This window comes from Lycorma delicatula, chromosome 1 (genome assembly GCF_047948215.1).
Source record: "Lycorma delicatula isolate Av1 chromosome 1, ASM4794821v1, whole genome shotgun sequence".
Classification (NCBI taxonomy): Eukaryota; Metazoa; Arthropoda; class Insecta; order Hemiptera; family Fulgoridae; genus Lycorma; species Lycorma delicatula.
In genome coordinates, this window is record NC_134455.1 from 148,576,447 (window position 1) to 148,596,106 (window position 19,660).

General features: G+C 32.4%; 1 protein-coding gene across 1 annotated transcript in view; it reads right to left on the minus strand.

Annotated features, from left to right (window-relative positions):
* Positions 1–19,660, minus strand: part of LOC142317685 (uncharacterized) — a 105,872-nt gene that overhangs the window by 80,358 nt on the left and 5,854 nt on the right. The window contains exons 2-4 of the mRNA XM_075354236.1: positions 16,816–16,977; positions 11,379–11,813; positions 3,185–3,305 (exon numbers count right to left, since the gene is read on the minus strand). Of these exons, the coding sequence (XP_075210351.1) occupies positions 3,185–3,305; positions 11,379–11,813; positions 16,816–16,977 (718 nt within the window). The remainder of the gene's footprint in view (positions 1–3,184; positions 3,306–11,378; positions 11,814–16,815; positions 16,978–19,660) is intronic.

The window sequence follows — 19,660 nt, forward strand, 5'->3', positions numbered from 1 at the left end:
TATAAAGTATGGGGTACATCAGTGAAAAGGAAAGAGAAAAAGGAAGACCTAGTCAGCCAAACAGTGCCCGAATTTTTGGATTAAACTTTTTGGATTACTGGAAAGTACTTTTCTCTACATTCTACTGCAAGAAAAAAGAAAAATAAGTTACTTAGACAGACAGACAATTTTTAGAAAACAGTAAACAAATGAAGCAACAATCAAGAGCATCATCATACTGTGTTGCACAGATAATTTCCAAAAAAAAAGAAATTTAAAAAGAACAAGCCATAAAGAATGACTGAATAGGAGGAATTTTTAGAAACAATTGATGAAATACATCTGAAAAATAATCAGTGAGATAATATCAACCAAAAAGCTACATAATGTCTGTAAACTCAATATCAAATCAGCTGAAATAAAAAATAAAAAGGTGGATGGGGGTTATTTCACAGCTGAAAATAGTTGATGAGATTATTACAATATTATTTTGAAACTGTTAACTACACAAATCTACAATCAGTATTCATACTATTTAGATGGGTATTACCGAGACATTGTGATATTATTGTGAATATTAATCTGACAGGATGATTCTTAATGATTTTATAGTAAAATAAGTCAACATGATTCTAGATTTAAGACAACTATTTTAATATTTTTCACAAAATAAAATACAAAACTTGAAAAAAAAATTATGCTCAAAGTGAAGCTGGAAAATCTATCATCAGTGAAAAGGAAAAAGAAAAAGGAAGATCTAGTCGACCGAATAGTGCTCCAATTTTTGGATTAAATATGTTCAGACAGAGTTCTCTTGAAGTAGTAATATATACATGAGCAGAATTATTTTTAGTATACTCTTGCTGGAACCACATAATTTATAGAAACTGAACTAATTCTTGCCTCAAAAATGTTGTGACAATGCTTGTCACAAATGACAAGCAGTCATTTGCAGTGCAGAGTAGTGTGCAGAGTTTTTGTATGTACCAATCTATGGTGTGCTGTGATGAACTATGCAATGGTTTTGTCAGCTAACTGAATTGTATTTTCAGATCTCCAATATTGTCTGTTTTACTTATTTGAGTAGCTGTTCAGGTGAAAATCAGCTTCATCTGACAATAAACATATGTGGATTAAGTTTTCATCACCATCCAGATGCTACAAAATTTCTTAACAAAAGTTCAAGAGAGCAACAAAATCTAGATCTTCAATTCATGAACAATTTGAATTTTACATGGGTGAAACTTAATTCTTTTTTAAGATTGAATGGATTGATGGTTCACTGATATTCAATGTAATGCATGTTTAATCACAGAATGTTTTGAACTGGATGTTATGGCAGTTCAAACTCTATCAATGTTTTCTGGACTTCTAACACTTTTTTCTATTTTTTTTAATCTTTTTTAATTTAATCTGTATCCAGTTTCCTCAAATGTTTTAACTCATAAGTTAATTACATGAACAGATTGAGCCCACCCTTGATATGGATCATTGAAGGGATTGTGAAATAATCTTCATATAGTTGTTGCAGTCACTATTTTCATAAAATGATTTAAAACAGAGAACAAGACTATGTGCACTTGACCACTATTACATGTTTACTAAATATCATTTAATGACTGACCATAATCATCAAGTTCAGCACTCTCACTCAAACATTAAATGAATTAGTAAGGTTTTTTAATTTTTCCTCTTCACTGACATGACCTTTATTAAAATTATTTTAAAACAAAAAGTCAAAATTAACCAGAGATAAGCTCTTATTAATTACTGATAATTGAATAACAGTAGGTGTTATAAATTTCATAAGATTTTTTCAAAAAAATATATGTTAACATTTTATAAAATACATTAATGTTTTGTGCCCACAGTGTGCCAATTAAATAACAAGACTCGCACTACAACAGAAAAAAATAATAATTAACAGCAAAGTAAGATTATACATTTACGAAGCAGTATACACAATTTAGCTTTTAATAAAAGTTTTTCAAACACTTTTGCAAGGCGTCTTCTGTTACTGTTTTCATTTGGTCAGTCACAGAAGCCTGATTCTCTTCTATCATTCTATGTAATGTTTCTTTCATGGTTCGATTTTAGGGAAAAAAGTAATCTGTGGAAGCAAGATCTGGACAACAGATGAGATTTTGGGCTATAACCCTTTTTGTGGCAAACAATCCTGATATTTATGACAGAATGGACAAGTGCATTGATACTTAAGTCATGCAGCCATATTTCTATATATTTTTTGATCATATTTCCTTAAGAAATGAACTCCTGATGAATAATTCCTTTGGTACCATGAAAGGTGATCAATAGGTTTACATCTGTGATTTTTCAAGAGCACTTTCTGATGGAAAGAATGTTGAACATCATTTTGAACTGCAATCTCATCTCAAAATTATATAGAAACAACCAACTTTTAACAACATTCTATTAAAAAATGTTGAATCACTGCCAATAACCATCAAATCTAAGCAAAAATCAACCCTCTTTTCTCATTGCTTGAAACTCAGTGACTTTTGTACAAAATGAGAACAAATTTTATTCTTACCCATATTTTCTTTTAAAATGATTCAAGCTTATTAAGACTGATTTTTTTACAGCAAGCAACCTCATTGAAACTGATGGTTTCATGGACAATTTTTCTAGCCTTTTCAACAACTTCTGGTGTTTGAATGGAGAATGATTGACCACGTCATCTTCTAATGACTTATTACCATCCTGAAACCGAGAAAACCTCTCAAAACACTCACGTTTGAGACAAAATTCATCAAAAAACCTTTTTTTAAAGTATTAAACATTTGTATAGCACTCTTTTCTAATTTAAAATAAAATCTGATTACTACTTTATGCTCATTTTTTTATTCTTGACAATATATTGCAAAGCACCAGTAAGTACTATTGTATCTATAAGTCATGAACTGCAAAGTAAATGTTTTGACTTGCACTTGAATACAGTACATTATAGCATATCTAGCCATGCCTTCTCATTTCAATACTAAACGAAGAGCAGATGAAGATATGTTATTTAATTGGGACACTGTATGTATATACAAAGTAAATATATACACTGTATCATAAATACAAATTTTAATATAGCATAAATAGCTCACACATATTTTTAAATATTAATTAGCTCAATTGATTGGATAGTTTGGCAATCCCTTGTCTAATAGATAAGGAAAAAATTAAATCTGCATTTTACCTCATCCCAACGAGAACCATTAATCAACTGTGGTGGTGTTTTCGTGACTTGTACCAGATGGGATTTGGATAAAAATCTATCAGGAGGAGTTCCATTAAATAGTAGAGTTGAGCTCAGAGGACTGCTGAAACATTTCAACAAAATTATGTAACCTGAAGCAATAAAAAAGTGTAAATATAAATTTATATATATATATATTTTTGTTTTATTATTATTATGCAATAGTAAATGAAAAATAATACATAAGCATAAATGAAAATACATTACTAAATATAATACACAATTCAGTACACACAGGATAATCCTACTACTGCAAATAACCCATGGTGTCAAATTACAGAGGACTGTAAGCTAAAGTCATCTACAACACATATTGTAGGTTGATGAGGGAGGGCAATATTATTTCCTCCCTGAGGGAGGTGTGATTATTTCTAACCAGAAGTGAGGTTCACTTTGAAATCTTCAACCATATTACATTTTAAAATGTAAAATAGTAATAGCAAGCTTCCCCCGGGGATGGTTACTTGCAATTATGTGGGAACTGGCAACCTGGGATCCTGACCAAGTATTGGTGTAACCTGATTGGTAGGATTTGTAACTGCAATGTCTCAGGGAGGGAGGCTATGTAATGTTTTATACCACAGCTGAAGGATCAATTGCAATGTGTGCTATCTTTCTTGGATCTGACTCTCGCTATTTCCTTCTTGCTAAAATTGCTGTGGTAGCCCTTGTGTTTTAGTGAGGCAGTGACTTGTGGCTGCAAAGAGGATGGGGAACTGCAGAGATGATAGTTAAAGTACACATTCATGGCTACGGCTAAATATATTTCTAATGGGTTCAGGGGATAACCATAAATATCCTTGTTCTGAAGAACTTGCAGTTCGTGATAAAATGAGAACAAAGAGCAATGAAATATCCCATTCAAAAATTGTATCAGTAAGAAGGCCTAAGCCTAAATTAGGACTTTCACCCAAATATCTGATTTGCATAGTGAAAGAGGGAGTTTTTATAAAATAAGTCCATTTGTCATTGCAAGAGAATCTGGCTGGATTGTCATAACCAAATGTGGCTGGTGGCCCTCTTTAAGGAATCAGGAAGACATATGGTGACTTGTTCATCAAAACCATATATGATATCCAATCTACCAGGTTGTTGTTGAAATTGGATGATAATTGAAATCAAAGATGTTGAAGTAGCTCTTCATGACACCTTAAACACTCATGTCACTTCATGACACTTAAAGGTGTAGTAAGCAGAAATTTACTTAACTGCACCAAGAAAGAAATAGTTGATGAACAAGAATCACAAGGAGTTGCATGCAGAAGGCTGAGTACCAAAAGAAAAGGTGGAGTACCACCTTCAGCATCTCATTTTCTAACATTTAACAGGTCAGTTATCCCCAAGAAAATATGGGCCAACATATACTGTTTAGATGTTGGTGTCTCAACCTTTCCATTGTTTTAGTTGTCAATGCTTTTGATATACCACCACTAATTGTAAGCAACTGCAAAAATGTGTATGCGGGGATCCATTATACTCAAAAGAACTGTGTTGAGATCCACTTAAGTGCATCAACTATGGTAACCAATATTTGTCTCAAATCTGCAATTGTCCATTGTACAAGAAAGAAGATGCAATGCAAGAAGTGAAAGCTGTGGAAAGCTTGCAAGATTGTGAACACTAGAACTTCGAAGCCTTGAAACAACTGAGTATGATCTCTCACTACACTGATTGAATCAATCATTAATAATAAAATTTGAAAGGGTCAGAACCAGTTGAAACCAGATAAAGAAATAATAAAAATAAAAATCTCAGGCACTGTTGATCAGACTGAAAACAAAGCCAAAGACCTAGGTCGGAAAAATAATGATCAAGTCTTATTTGAGAGCAGGGTACAAAACAGGTTGTACTGTAGACAGAGAAGTCATCACAGGAATAATATGGATTTTGAGTCAGAAATGTCACCTAAACTGCAAAGGAAGCTGAAGGATTCTGAAGAAGATACTCTTGAGGGGTCTGAAACAAGATAGTCTGCCTCTCAGCCAGAATAATTAAATTGGTCTGACCAAAAATGATTTGATTTTGCTCATCATCAATGAGTGTCAAACATCCTTGTGGTCCAACAATTGAATTTTATGATGTGGACACTATTTGCATATGCCTGCAAGAAAATATTTTTACCAATATGAAAATTTTACATAAAAAAATTATAATATTTATTGGTGAGATCAACTGCCAGACCTAAGAGTTAGAGGTTGTGTAGCCTGTATAAATATTTTCTCTTGTTAACAGTTCAAAAAGTAGGTCACCTGATTTACCAAATCTACCTTCCAATTCACCTCTTCTGTATCTTTGATAAACTGGTATTAAGTAGTATTCATTATTCCCTAACAGTAAATGGAAAAAACCTTTTTCCTTTATCAGTCTACAAATTGCTGTAACTTGTAACATTGTAACACGGTTACAAAATATATGCCATTAAAATATCACATGAAAAAACTAAGGGTATTTGAAGAAAATGTTGAATGGGTCAAGGAGACTTTCCTGTGTAGTCCTAAAATTTCTGTTAGGAATGGCAGCCACAAACTAGCATAATGATGCTGGTGGTGACAAATGTGGGTATCGATATCATCAAATTTCAGAGCCGAATGTGTCGTGATTTCGAGGCCTGTGTAGCTGGTAGACTGCTCCTCAGTGACAGCGACAGGCTTTTCGTCCCTGGTGTTCTGCTGGTTAAAAATGGAGCGAGACACGGTTCATGTCGGCAGATTTGAATAGCATGATAGTTTTTTCATGCTATCACTCCCCCAATATGGATATTGCTAGGTTTATTAACTTCCTGGATGAACTTACTGATGAAATTACTCAACATCGGGAGAAGAATCTATTAATTGCTGATCGGGATCATATCTCCAACAGAGTTGGTGTCAATAGTTCAAGATGAGTGTGAAATATCTGGTATATTGTTCCCTAAAAGGAAAAATAAACATGCATATTGGTGGACCAAGGAAATAGAAACCCTTAGGAAGCAGGTGTGGAAAACAACAAGGGCATAATAACGCTCGACAAGGAGAAATGCCCCTGATAGGGATACTGCTCAGCTCAATTATTTTAGGACCAGAACTGTATATAAAGTGATAATTAAAAGCGCCAAAAAGAAGTGTTGGAAGAATCTATGTGAGAATTTTGATTACGATCCATGGCGAAGAGGATTCAGTCTGGTTACTGGTAGACTTGGAAGAAGGCTCCCAATGCTGATGGAGTATCAGGTGAGGGAGATAGTGGTGGATGATATGGTGTTGTTTACAATGTCTGAGTTGATCAAGGCAGGTAGAAAGATGAAAATCAGGAAAAGCCCAGGACCAGATGGTATACCATCTGAAATTATACGAATATTAGTTGAAAAGGTACCAAAAGCGGTGCTTAGGATCATGAATGGGATGCTGCTTGATGGATATATACCGGCATCCTGGAAGGAGGTGAGAATAAATAATATATGCAAGCTTCTTGAACAGATTCTGGAGACTAGGCTCAGAATAGACATAGAAAACAAGGGTGGTTTGAGTGAACACCAATACAGCTTCTGTAAAGGTAGATACACCACTGAGGCAGCAGGCCAGGTGATGAGGATAATAGACGAAGCTGTAACAGGCATTTGGTGTACCAGGGAGGTGGCAGTAGTTATTTTACTAGACGTCAAGAATGCGTTTAATTCTCTCCGGTGGGAGGCAATTTTTCGAGCACTCAGAGAGAGAGAGAGAGAGAGAGAGAGAAAGAGAGAGAGAGAAGGGTTGCAAATTACTTACGGAGAACGGTGCAAAAGTACTTGGAGGATAGGAATTAATACATTGAGTGGATGGGACATAGACTAGATTCAGAGTCACCTGTGAGGTGCCCTAGAGCTCCATTCTGGGACCCCATCTTTGGTGTCTGGTCTATGATGGAGTGTTAAGGTTAGACTAACCTGCTGGAATTGCTCCTATTGCCTTCACCAACGACATCGCCCTCGTGGTGTCAGTGGCTGCAAGAGCAAATATGGCTATTGATATGATTAAAAACTGATGAATGATAAGAGGCTGATGTTATCACATGACAAAACTAGGCTTATTCCTATGACGGGTAGACAGATAATCAGGGAGATACCAATACAAGTCGACGTCATATTATGCAATCTGAGGCCAGAATCAAATATCTAGGAATTTGGTTAGATCAACAAAGATACTTTTCGGTACATGTGAAGGAAACGTGCATGAAGGCAGAACTGATGGTGAAGAACCTCAGTAAACTTCTAGCGAACGCATCGGGCCCCTGATTTTCAAAGAGGAGGCTATACATACGTCTATCAAATTCAATTCTGTTATATGCAGTACTGGTCTGGGGGAGAGCCATGGCTGTTGAAAGAAATAGGCACGCCCTTGAGGGAGTCCAGAGATGGATGGTTCTCAGGGTTTCGGTGGCCTATTTGTCTGTTTCAACAGAAGCAGTTTTTGTTATAGTGGGGGATCCCTCTGCTGCAGCAGTTAGCTGCTGCAGCATGAGGATGAGAGTCAGCAGGGGTGAAAGCAGGGAGGCGGCTTAAAGAAGCATGTTGACAGATTGGCAGAATAGGTGGAATAATTCAACGAAATGATGCTGGACGTATCATTTGATAAAATAAATTGAAGCCGGGAGGGATTTGGTCAACTTAATTACTTGTTCACCAAGTTCCTGATCGGACATGGTGTCTTTAAGACCTACCTTCATGCGAGAAGAAGAGCCTACGATGAAAGCTGCTCTTATTGTGGACATCTTGATACTTCAGAACAAGAAATATTTTCATGCCCGAGATGGATGGATGGATGATAGGAGGAGATGTGAAAGCATAACGGGCCATATTAGTGTGGAGAATTTAAATCCATACATGGTTTCTGGAGCGAAGAAATTTGAGGCAGTTTCTAAATATGTAACTGGGGCGATCCAGTACAAAGATATGGAGAGAGGGGGTGAAAGGCAGCCCCGTATGGAGTCTCCGTTCATTCAGGCTTGCTTGGATGGGCAGTGATGAGGAAGTAGGGAAACTCTGAATCCCCTAAGCTGTGATGACCCCAGTGATTGATGGAAAGTGATGGGAAAGACTTGAAAAGACCTGAAACCAGTGGGGGGAAGCCAGAAATGGTGTACTGCTATTAGAGTGGGCAAGGAAAAATAAAATATCCAACCAGCGACCCGACCTGCCATGCTGGACTTACAGCCGGTAGAGGGGAAGGATCATTTGAGTTAAAGGACACCCGTTCTATCGAGCGATGCTTAGCTGAAAGTCCGATGCAGGGATAGGATGGAAAAAATTAGCGTAGCGATGCTGATGATAACAGTGAGAGATGTTTTAAGGAAATGGTTACATATGCATCCGTACTGTTTATAGTTGTACAGTTGTTACAGGTTTTGATGCATACTGATTATTAGTGGAAAGTTTTACTTATTATCAGAAAATCTCCATGAACTCTTGCAATGTGAAAAGGACTTCTCAAAATTAAATGTTTTCTGTGCAATATTCTGAAGGCAAGTTTATGGGCTGTATTTTTTCACAGATCAAGCATAACAGGAATTTCTTATTTGGATATGTTGCGTACGTAATTTTTTCCTCAACTGCAGGATGAACTAAAGTATTTTATTTGGTGACAAGATGGTGTGCCTCCTCAGTGGTGTTAACAGTGTACAAGATAGGTTGAATGATGTTTTCTCAAACTGCTGGATTAGTTGGCACAGACCCAATTAATATAAGAGCTTGTTTGCGGTGGCTCCAAGGTCACCCAATCTGATGCCATGTGTGTTTTCCTTTGCATTTTATAAAGGATCTTGTATATATTCCTCTGTTATCTACTCATCTACTCCACTTAAAAAACAGGATTGAAGCAGCTGTCACTTCGATTTCTCCAGACAGCTGGTTAAAGTATGGGACAGACTCTCCTATCAGTTATGTGCTGCATGACAAAAGGTGCTCACATTGAACACCTGTATTGAAATCTGTAAGAATCACTTTTTAATTTTATTTGTAATTCATTACTTAAGTTAAAGTTAAGAAATACTTAACTTTAAAACCCAATATTCTTTTTCTTATACTCTGTATCATGATTTTATTAATAGTATCAAGTACTATATCTTAAATAGTGTATTGCAAAACAAATAATGTATAAATATTACTGTTATTTATACATTAACAATAACAGGTGTGGCAAACTAACTAACTGACTTTTGAATTTGATTTAAAAAGTTTTTTTTCAATATTGTGATTAACTTTTAATCACTTGTCTGTGGTTGTTTTTTAATAAAAAAAAAAACATTGTGAAACTTTATACTTAAAGTATAACAGAGCTGTCATGATAATAGTAGGGCTTTATGTGGTAAATTAGCATTGCATAAGAACAAAAAAATCCCTTTATCAAAATAATTAGTATACAAACATTATAACATGAAATAAATGTAACACATAAAACTTAGTTTTTATATATGAGTCTTGGTCAGATACATTCTACATTCTATGGTGTCAGTGGATTGGATATCAAATCTAAAGCAGGATACAAAAAACTTTTTAAAAAAAGAAAAATAAATCAAAAGAAGAAGTAGGTAATTTGAATAAAATTAATCAATTCAGTAGTTTCATAGATTTTCTCTAAACAATAACTTTACCTCTGTAGATAACAAAAAATAAAAAATAAATCAAGTTTAAAAAAAAAGATTCTCAATGGTCCCATTTATGAGAGCCAGCCCATAAAATCTCTTTCAGTACACAATTCATTTATTGGCTTAATTTATCCAAATACCAGCATGACAAATTATGATTTATACTTTTCAAAAATAAGTTAATTATGACACCTTTTTTTAATAACTGGATAAATTCTTCCAGTTGATCTTTTCATAAATAAATGCAACTTATGCCTTAGCAGCATTTAAATGATGCTGTTATATTATTAGCATTATTAGAGATTAGATATCCTGTTTACTATGTGGTTAGATAGAATAATTTATTTGAGTAGTATTTGTTTATTAAATATGCTAATAAATCTTATTTAAATTTAGTCTGTTAATTACGTTTACCATTTTTCAGTCTTGACTTTAACATGTTACGAGAAAAAGCTGAATACAGTTTGAATATATCTCCAGGTTTCTGAGACGATTTGCCTTAGCAGATTACCTCAGAATCAGCTAGAATCAATCTCATTGATTATAATGTTCTGTATAATGTTGCATCTTCTTTGTACTGTGGTTGACTGTGAATCCAGTTTGTTTGATATAATATTTAGTGTAGTCATTGCAGTGAGTCCTTTGCTTTCTTAGTTTATTGTGTGACACTCTATATTTTGTTTATGATTTTGAAAGTAGCACTGTAACCTTCTTTCCAGAAAATATTGTGATCTTATATTAATGTTGGGAATATTTTTTTTTTGCTACATTGGTTTTTTAAGATTTTGTTTTTTCTTTTTGTTTGTTTTATGTAACATGTTGTCAATTAATTGTAGGTGCACAATCGTGAATATGTGCTTAGTATTTTATTGTTCAATAGTACTCTAATTAATGGGTTGGTGTAAACAACAAGGTGAAATATATGGTATGTTGAATCCATTTCAGATTAGATATGTTGTAGATGTAATTAGTTTTGAATTAATTCTATAAATTCTTGCCTTCTTTTTAGATATAGTGAGGACAAGAAAGTTGAGTGTTTGACTTCAGATTCTGTTGTGAAGCTAGCAGTAGTTCATTGATAATTAAGAGTTTCTGATGCTGCCTTGTACCTTCTTGAATAATAATGTAATGTTATCAACACGCTGATACCAGTACTTATTTCTTCCATGACTTTTTCATTTTATTGTTTGTATTAATTTTCAAAGTAATATAAAAACATTTCAACTAGAGGCTAAAAACATTTTCAATACTCTCAATTTAATCCCACATTTATTAAATCTGAAAAATTAACTAATTTTAAGAGATTATGATCTATAAATACCATCAAGATCTATAGGCTTGTTTTTCACAAGCCTTTACAAGAATTGAATGCTTTTAACTCTAGTATGTAATATAAATACTTAACAGAGAAAAAACTTTTTATTTAATAATATAATATGAATAAAGTATTCATACTACTCTTAAGATTCACATAAAACTCTTTGAGCAGAAACTAAGTACAGTACACCTATTGACCTATATATTAATGACTCACCTATTTAAAATAGGTGGCTGTGGTGGAGGTAATGGTAGGGGTTGTGGTGGTGGTGGTGGTGGCGGTGGTGGTGGTGGTGGAGGTGGAACATGTACTACCAGTCCTGACACTCTACGTCCTCTGCCGGCTGATTGCATTGGTAAGCAGTGACGATTGGAGTGATGAAATCTACGTTTAGGATTAGTAGCTCCTCCATTACTTCCATTAGTTGGACTATTATTATTGTTATTAGTGCTATCATTATTACTGTTGTTACTTTTATTATGACTGCTGTTATTTGGGTAATTATTATGATGTTGGTTTCTCTGCTGTAGCTGATGGTTATGTTGGTAGCTGTGGTGATTATTCTGATATGGATAGTATGACTGGTGTTGATGCGGGTTAGAAATCCTAGTGTTGCTACTGCTGTTATTTGTACTGCCGCCATTAACTTGCCTGCAACAAAAAATTCAATATATATCTCTACTTTATGCAGTAATATTTTATCATCATTTTTTACTATTGATTAAAATTAATACATTCTAAGTTTATAAATGATTTATGAATTTAATTTTCTTGTTCATCATCTTAGATAGATGCTATATTATATAAGATCATTTTATTCCTTAGATGTTATATCACATAACATCTTAAGTGGTTTTTTTACCATGGTTCTTTTAAGCCACTCAAAGGTAATTATTATAAAGTTTAACACTGCAGGTTTATAAATCTAAAAACTATTTTTACTTAAAGGAATTGAACATTTTACCTGGTTTTGTAAATTTTTTCTAGATTGTTGTTCTTGTAACAAGTAACATATTCTTACCACACAAGCAACTTCAATAGTGGAATGGTAGCATCTCTGCATTCATTTCCAACTGAGTGCGAGTTTGAATGCTGGTTAGAATTGGCATTATTCTTAAATGATTAAATTCCTTTATCACAAAGTGACTGTAATCGGGTATAATTGTAATTGATTAAATAATCAATAAACAAATGAAAATGATGTTTTGTTAATATATTACATCATTTTCTTCAGTTTATGAGAAATGCCTTCTTACAGAAAAAATCTCTTAATACTAATACTTTAGTACATTGGTGCATGAAGAGGCAGCTGGCTGTAAAACTGTCCAATGGTGATTGAGCATCCATAATTTTTACTGAAGAAATAGAATAAAAAAATATAATTTCAATTTAAAAGCAGGAAGTGAAAATAAAATGTATTAAGTGTAAATATTTTAACTCCAAGTTAGCATTACCTACTCATTTTTCATTGTGTATATCTGGCAAGCTAATAATATACTGATACTTTACACACAGCTGATATAAAATATACTGTGTAAACAAATTTCTGTATTTTTTTGTAGTGTAAACTACAAACATATCATGTCACTGGCAATACTGATTGTTTTGCTCAACAGGAGATAGCTTAAAGAAAGCATATGAATAATGTTTTTACTAATAGCAGGTTCATACACTACTTATATAAATAACAATATTTCATACTAACACAAATAATTGATACAGAGGAATAAAAGATAATTCCAATACAATAAAAATAGTTGTTACAAAAACTAATTGTTACCTTATTACTTAATATTGTTATTTCTATCTCTTTTCTTCATGTCAGGTGATTTCACAGAGATCTCTGCTTTATTAAAGCATATGAACTATATGTATTTAATTAAAAATATTCCTTGAAAAATTAAAATTGGCGAAGTACATTTACCATCTCAATCACTAATAAGGAAATCTAAAAAAAAATTCATTGACTGATACAAATTTTTTCATCAGTGATTGAGATGGTAGACATACCGATATATATAAATTAAAATTTTTCAAGATATGTTTTTAAACTAATATATATATATAATTTCACATATTCTGACACAGCAGAGATCTCTGCAAAAGCACTTGATGTGAAGAAAAGAGGAAGGATTTAAAAAAATGAAGCAGTAAGGTAGCTACAATTAGTTTTGAAAATAATCACATACTTCTGTTAGGATACAGTCATCTAAATTATTTATCATAATAAAAATAACTGTACACTTTCGATATCCCAAATCTGCATTTTTATAATTTTCATCGAAATTGCATTTATATGTATCTCTTTATTATGTGATTTCTCATCATACCTCTTCATTGAAGGTTGGCTTTGTAACAGTATCATCTTCAGTCAGTGTGATAACTGTATTAAGTGAGTGAACAATGAAGTCTCATAATGCCTCATAAGTGAGTAAATGATTCAGAATGTTTTTGTTACATATGTGATGAGTTCACTATAAAATTACATAAGAAGAACACTACATCATTAATTAAAAAATGTTTATAAACTGTATTTTGACTCTAAAATCAGTGATCAGGATAAGGTGTGGGCGCTTCATACAATATGTAGTAACTGTGGAGTCAACTTAAGAGAATGGCTAAAAGGCATACAAAAGGCCTTGCAATTTGGTGTCCCAAAGGTGTGGTGTAAACCAAAAGATCAATAACCAATTATTATTTCTGTTTAACTAATGTATCTGGAATTTCTAATAAGTCTTATCACACTGTATGCAATCCTTCATTGCTATCTGCACTCAGACCTGTACTTCACAGTAATCCATTCCATTTTTCAAGATTCCTGTTTTGTGAAAACAGTGATGGGGAAGCAGACATTACGGAAGAAGTGAACATGATTCAGATATTGACTTACAATACACTGAGCTACATCTATATTGCAAGGTGAGCTAAATGACAGTAGAGATTAAAATTTAAAAAAAGAAATCAAGCTGAATTTTTAGGCTCAAGATTGCAAGAATGGAATTTACTTAAAATAAATACAAAAATCTTGAGCTGTTGAAGCTGACAGGAAGAATTTTATCAGTATTTTGATGAAGAAAATTACTTAGTTTACTAACAAATATTGATAAGTTTATGTTAGTATTAGGGAGAGTTCATAAACATGAAGAGTGGTATCGTTTCACTAAGCTTTTAAGAATAGCTTAAAAGCAGTACTGCTTCATGAGAGATAAATATCCTTTTGTACCAATCTACTATGCAATTAATTTGAAAGAAAAGTGATTATGAAAACTGTTATTGAAAAATTAAATAATAAAAAATATAATTGGAACATGTGTGATTTAAAAGTCATAGCTTTTTGATTAGACATGCAGTTAGGCTACACTAAAATATTGTTTTACATGTGAATGGAACAGCTGAGTTAGGGATCAGCATTATGTAGTAAAACAGCGAAAAAATGAGAGAACTTAACTCCGGTGAAAAATCATTATTCATCTAACTAAAAAAAAAATATTTTTATCAGCCCTTCATATCAAACTGGGATTAATAAAAATGTTTGTTAAAGCTATGAAGTACAGTCAAAGATTCTTATTCACAAGGCAAGTGAGTAAAGCAAAAATTAAAGGGATTTTTTGTTGGCGGTCAAAGATGAAATGTTTAACTCTGTATTGACCAATGTAAAACTTGCTGCATGGATAGCATTTAAAGACACTTGCAAAACGTTTCTAGGTGTCTTATAAATCACGAAATTATCAGGATATTCTTGATAAACTGATTAATTCATACAGAGATATGGGATGTAGTATGTTACAAAAAGTCCAGTTCCTGGATTCATATCTGGATTTCATCCCGCCAAATTTTGGGGCAGAAAGTGACGAACACAGTACATTTCCATCAAGATATTTCAGTTTTGGAAAACTGTTACAAAGGCAAATGTAGTATTAGTATGCTAGCTGATTACTGTTGGACTTTAATTCATGATGTTTCTGAGGTTACCTGCAAAAGGAGAGCATCTACTAAGAAGTTAAGCTGCTTAGAAGTTTTACATTAGTTATTCTAACTTTTTTTAGATCTTTAACATGCTCTTTCTATTAAAGTGAGGGTGATAGAAAGATTCTACTTACAGATCTGTAATCTATGCAAAAAAAAAACAATGCAGAGGAAGGTTATCACACTTAGAGAAACATAAAAAATTTTATTTTGTATATCAGTGTAATCATCAACTAGATTTCTCCCGAAAAAAAAAGATAGTGAGCCAGACAAATACACAAGCTTTTGATGAAACAGGCTGAAAGCATCTTAATACTCAACCTAAAAAGGTTAACTCTGTGCAACTAACAGAAAAATAACAAAGTTACCTACTATTATAATAACAGTACCAGTATCTTATCCCCAATCCATGCCTAAAAACCTTCCTTAATTATTCATTTTAGCTATCAGAAACAATTAATTTAAAAACTATAAATTAAAAAAAGATGATTTTATACTATACTATACTACTATTTGATTTTACACTACTTTTTTAAAATTAAATGTAACATTAAATTTATGTTATGCCTCCAATTCCTCAGCAAGTTCATTACTATCTTGGTTGTAACAATCACTCTCACTATAATATAATCTACACATGTAAAAATAATTTCATCACTTCATCTATTAATGATTCAGGTTTTAAATAATCAGTTTTAAGTTTTTTACTTTTTCTAATCATCTTTATTCATTGTATTCAATAATCTTTTATTCAGTGCATTGTACTTAATTTCTGAACACCTGTTATCAAAAAGGTTTTTGTGATTTACTTGTCTTTTCACAGTAGACCATACCATTGTGACTTGATTCAAATCAGGATGGTAAGGCAGCATTCAATGTTCATGTATTTCTTTAAAGTTCATCAAGTGATGCAGCCTTTTTTAGTTTAATACAGCTTAGGTAATTCATTCATATAACTGGTTTTTAGCAGTGATGAAGTAAGTGGAATATGGTTCTTTTCTAACCAGTTAGTCATATAATTATTCTTGGATTTAGAAATTTCAACTGATGAGTTGTGATATGGCACATTTTCAAGAACTACGACTGAATGTAGAGAAAGATTGGAAACTATTTTTTCAGATATCCATTTCATAAAATTTTTACATGGTGTAGAATTTTTATAATCTTGACATAATAGTCATCACTACTTGAACTGACTTTCTGACGTAACGTCATGTGTGGAACAAACCCCATTCCTCCTTCGGAATGAATATTAATTAATGATTGTTTTTATTAATCAGAACTTTAAATCTTTGCTGCTAACAACTGGACGATAACCTTTTTGTTGAATGTGAAGTTAAAATATGCAAATCATCTGAATAAACATATGGAGAGAATTTGCTTGTCTGTTAATAATAGCCTTTAAATATTTAATTCTCTTCCAAACATAGGTTTTCTCAGTTAAAAGTTTCTAGTTATATCTGGTTTGATGCCACTAGAAATCCTACTTTTTGTGAGTAACTGCTAAAGTAAATTTACTACTTTATAACTTTTGTTAGTATACTTTATAATACAGTTCATCCACACACACACACACACACACGCGCGCGCACACACATACACGCACGCGCGCGCGCGCACGCACACACATACACACACACACACACCAGAGGATAGCAAACCGAAGAGTTAATTAATAAATTCTTACTTAACTTCCTTGTTTGTCTTCTTAATAAAATGTTCATCAGGTGGTCCTTGATCACCAGCAGCTCCAGCAGAAGGTAAAAAATTATTGTTTGGTGTAGGAGATCTAGAAGATACTCCACTGTCACTGGAGTCATCTCCTACTAAACACAATTCTGCATTGGCCCTGTATTAATTCATACACAAAATACATTCAAAAGTACAAAATATGAAAATTTTAAAGCAAAATTATGAGACTCAAAAATAAACTTTATAAATAAATTAAACTGCTACTCTAAAAAGGAACCAATAGCAATTGGTTCCTTTTTAACTAAAAAAAAAAACCATAGTACTATAGACATAATTTTTTTTTACAGAAATCAGTAATACTTCCATGCTTAAGACATAATTATGATCTTTATAAATATCACAGATTGTTACAAATAAAATTACCCACAATTTATGTTTTATGTTATTTGTATGAAATTATCATAACATCCCACAAAAGGTAAACTAAAACAAAATTATCTGAACTGGAGTATGATAAAGTGATACATTAAAAAAATTGTTGGTCAGTTATTTTGAATAATTATAAATGCCATCATAAAAAAAAAGGCAAAAGGAAATCTAGTAAGTTAGTCACTATCAATATTTTCTAGCATTCTTTGGGATGTCTTCATAATCAGTTGATACTAAAAAAATGACAAACACATTGATGACTACATCTGCTAATAATGGACAGAAAATAAAATGTTTAATTTATTTAGCTGCTGTAATTTTACAATTTTAATTATTCTTTAAAAAATAAATAAAATATTGTAGGTTTTAAAAGTATGTGTTATATCTCATAGTGTTCATATATAGACTTGTATTTTCCTGAAAATATAATTTAAGAAATGTTAAAAACCTCTCTTTATATTATGCATTTACTATGTTGGTATACTACAATTTTCAGTAATGACAGAAGCTCTATATAATATAATCTTCTTGTCTTAATCCTTTGAGATATGGAGAATTATGTTTATAAATTTCATTCTTCAAATTCCTCCAAAGGAAATATTCTAAAAAAAGACAAATCTGGTTAACAACCCAACCATTCAAGACATTTTCTTATCAATCTTCCTTCAAACTGAGGATTCAAAACTCTCTAACAGTGGGGTAACAATGCAATGGTGCCTAATCTTGTGAGAAAATTGATTTGTTTTCTTTAGCTTTGGCTTGATCTTAATTGTAATTGCTGGAACAATATCTTCCATTCACATGTTCAAGTATTTAGGCCCATTTTATTGGGTACAAAAATGCTGACTGAATTATTGACTTACTGATAAAGATCCAGTGATAAGACCCCTGTAAATTCCAGCCCAAATATCTACAGTTTTTGAACACAAAGTGTGATCTACATGAAATCAGTGAAGGTTTGTATTAGGGCAGTATCTAGTTATTTTGAGAGCAATCCAAGGGAAATGTAGCCTCACTAAAACATAAACATGACATACAACTAACCCAACTCTGATCACTTATGTTAAGTAAAGTTTTGCAATACTGTAGTGATTCTAACTGGATCATCTTCACTGAGCTTTTGAAGCAGTTGTATTTTATACATGTATATCTTCTTTGTTCTGAATAATGATTGATCCTACCAATGTACCACTTACAATGAAATCTTATTAATTGATTGATGTAGATTTATTATGTGCAACTGACTTTAGGAGATCTATTGTCTGTTTTCAAGAATAACTCTGTTTATTTCAATCATTACTGTTGTGGGTTAACCAATTCAAGCAGCATCTTTCAACTGGCAAACTGCACTTGCATGCTTGTTAATTATATATTATCAAAGCCTGACAAGCTGGTCTGCAGGGATCTGTTTTGCTGAATATACAGGATGCATGAAAATAATTTCTAGATTGTTTTTATCAGACCAGCAATCTATTTTATTAAGTTAAGAAAATGCACTATATACCATGTTCTTAGTAAAAAATCAAGATGAAAACAATGAATAACCCTCATCAGTACAATTAATACTAATTCACACATTTGATTATTTTTTTAAATTTTAATTAATAATGATTTTATTACATATTAAATTTTTTTAAAACCTATGGATGTAGAAAATTATGGATATTAAGAGATGGACACTATAGACCAAACAACTCTGGACAGAGGTAGATACAGAGAAACAGTCAAAAAGTTACAAGGTTTCCATTATAACAGAAGAGGAGGAGTGGGCTACTCAAAGAAGAGAAGGGAAGCAATGAGAGTCAGAATTAAGAAGTATTGGAAGGATGTAAGATCAGAAAGAAGAGTGAAAAGAGTAAAACCTTAAATAAGGATTGTTATATATTGTCCACAGATGGCCTAAATGAAAGAAAAGCTATTTAATTAGTTTTTTATTCAATTAATTTTTTCCAGGCAAATAAAAAATATGCTACTTTTTTTAAAATCATACTATTTTTAGCAGTGTGTTTCAGCCTCCTTAGTAATTATCAGCACATTAGTTAATGTTTTTTACTTTTTTAGTATTAGCTAACAGTCAAAACATTCCAAATGGTGATAGTTTGCCTTTGACACAGATAGTTTGCCTTTGACTTACCTGTTTTCCCTTCTACCTTTCTTAAAACTATGATAAATAATATTTCAACTTTGACCAGCAAACCAATATTTTAATGCATCAACTTATTGATCTTTGATTGCACAAATTTTGTCAAGCAAATTTAAAAAAATGTGCCAGTAACATATCTTTAAATTTAAAATATTTGTATCACTAACCTCTTGCAGACCACCAAAAACAGAAAATTGAACATTGGGAAAATAAAAAAAAAAACAATCATAATGGCCAATAAGTGCTATGAATATTAAAATTCTTCAAC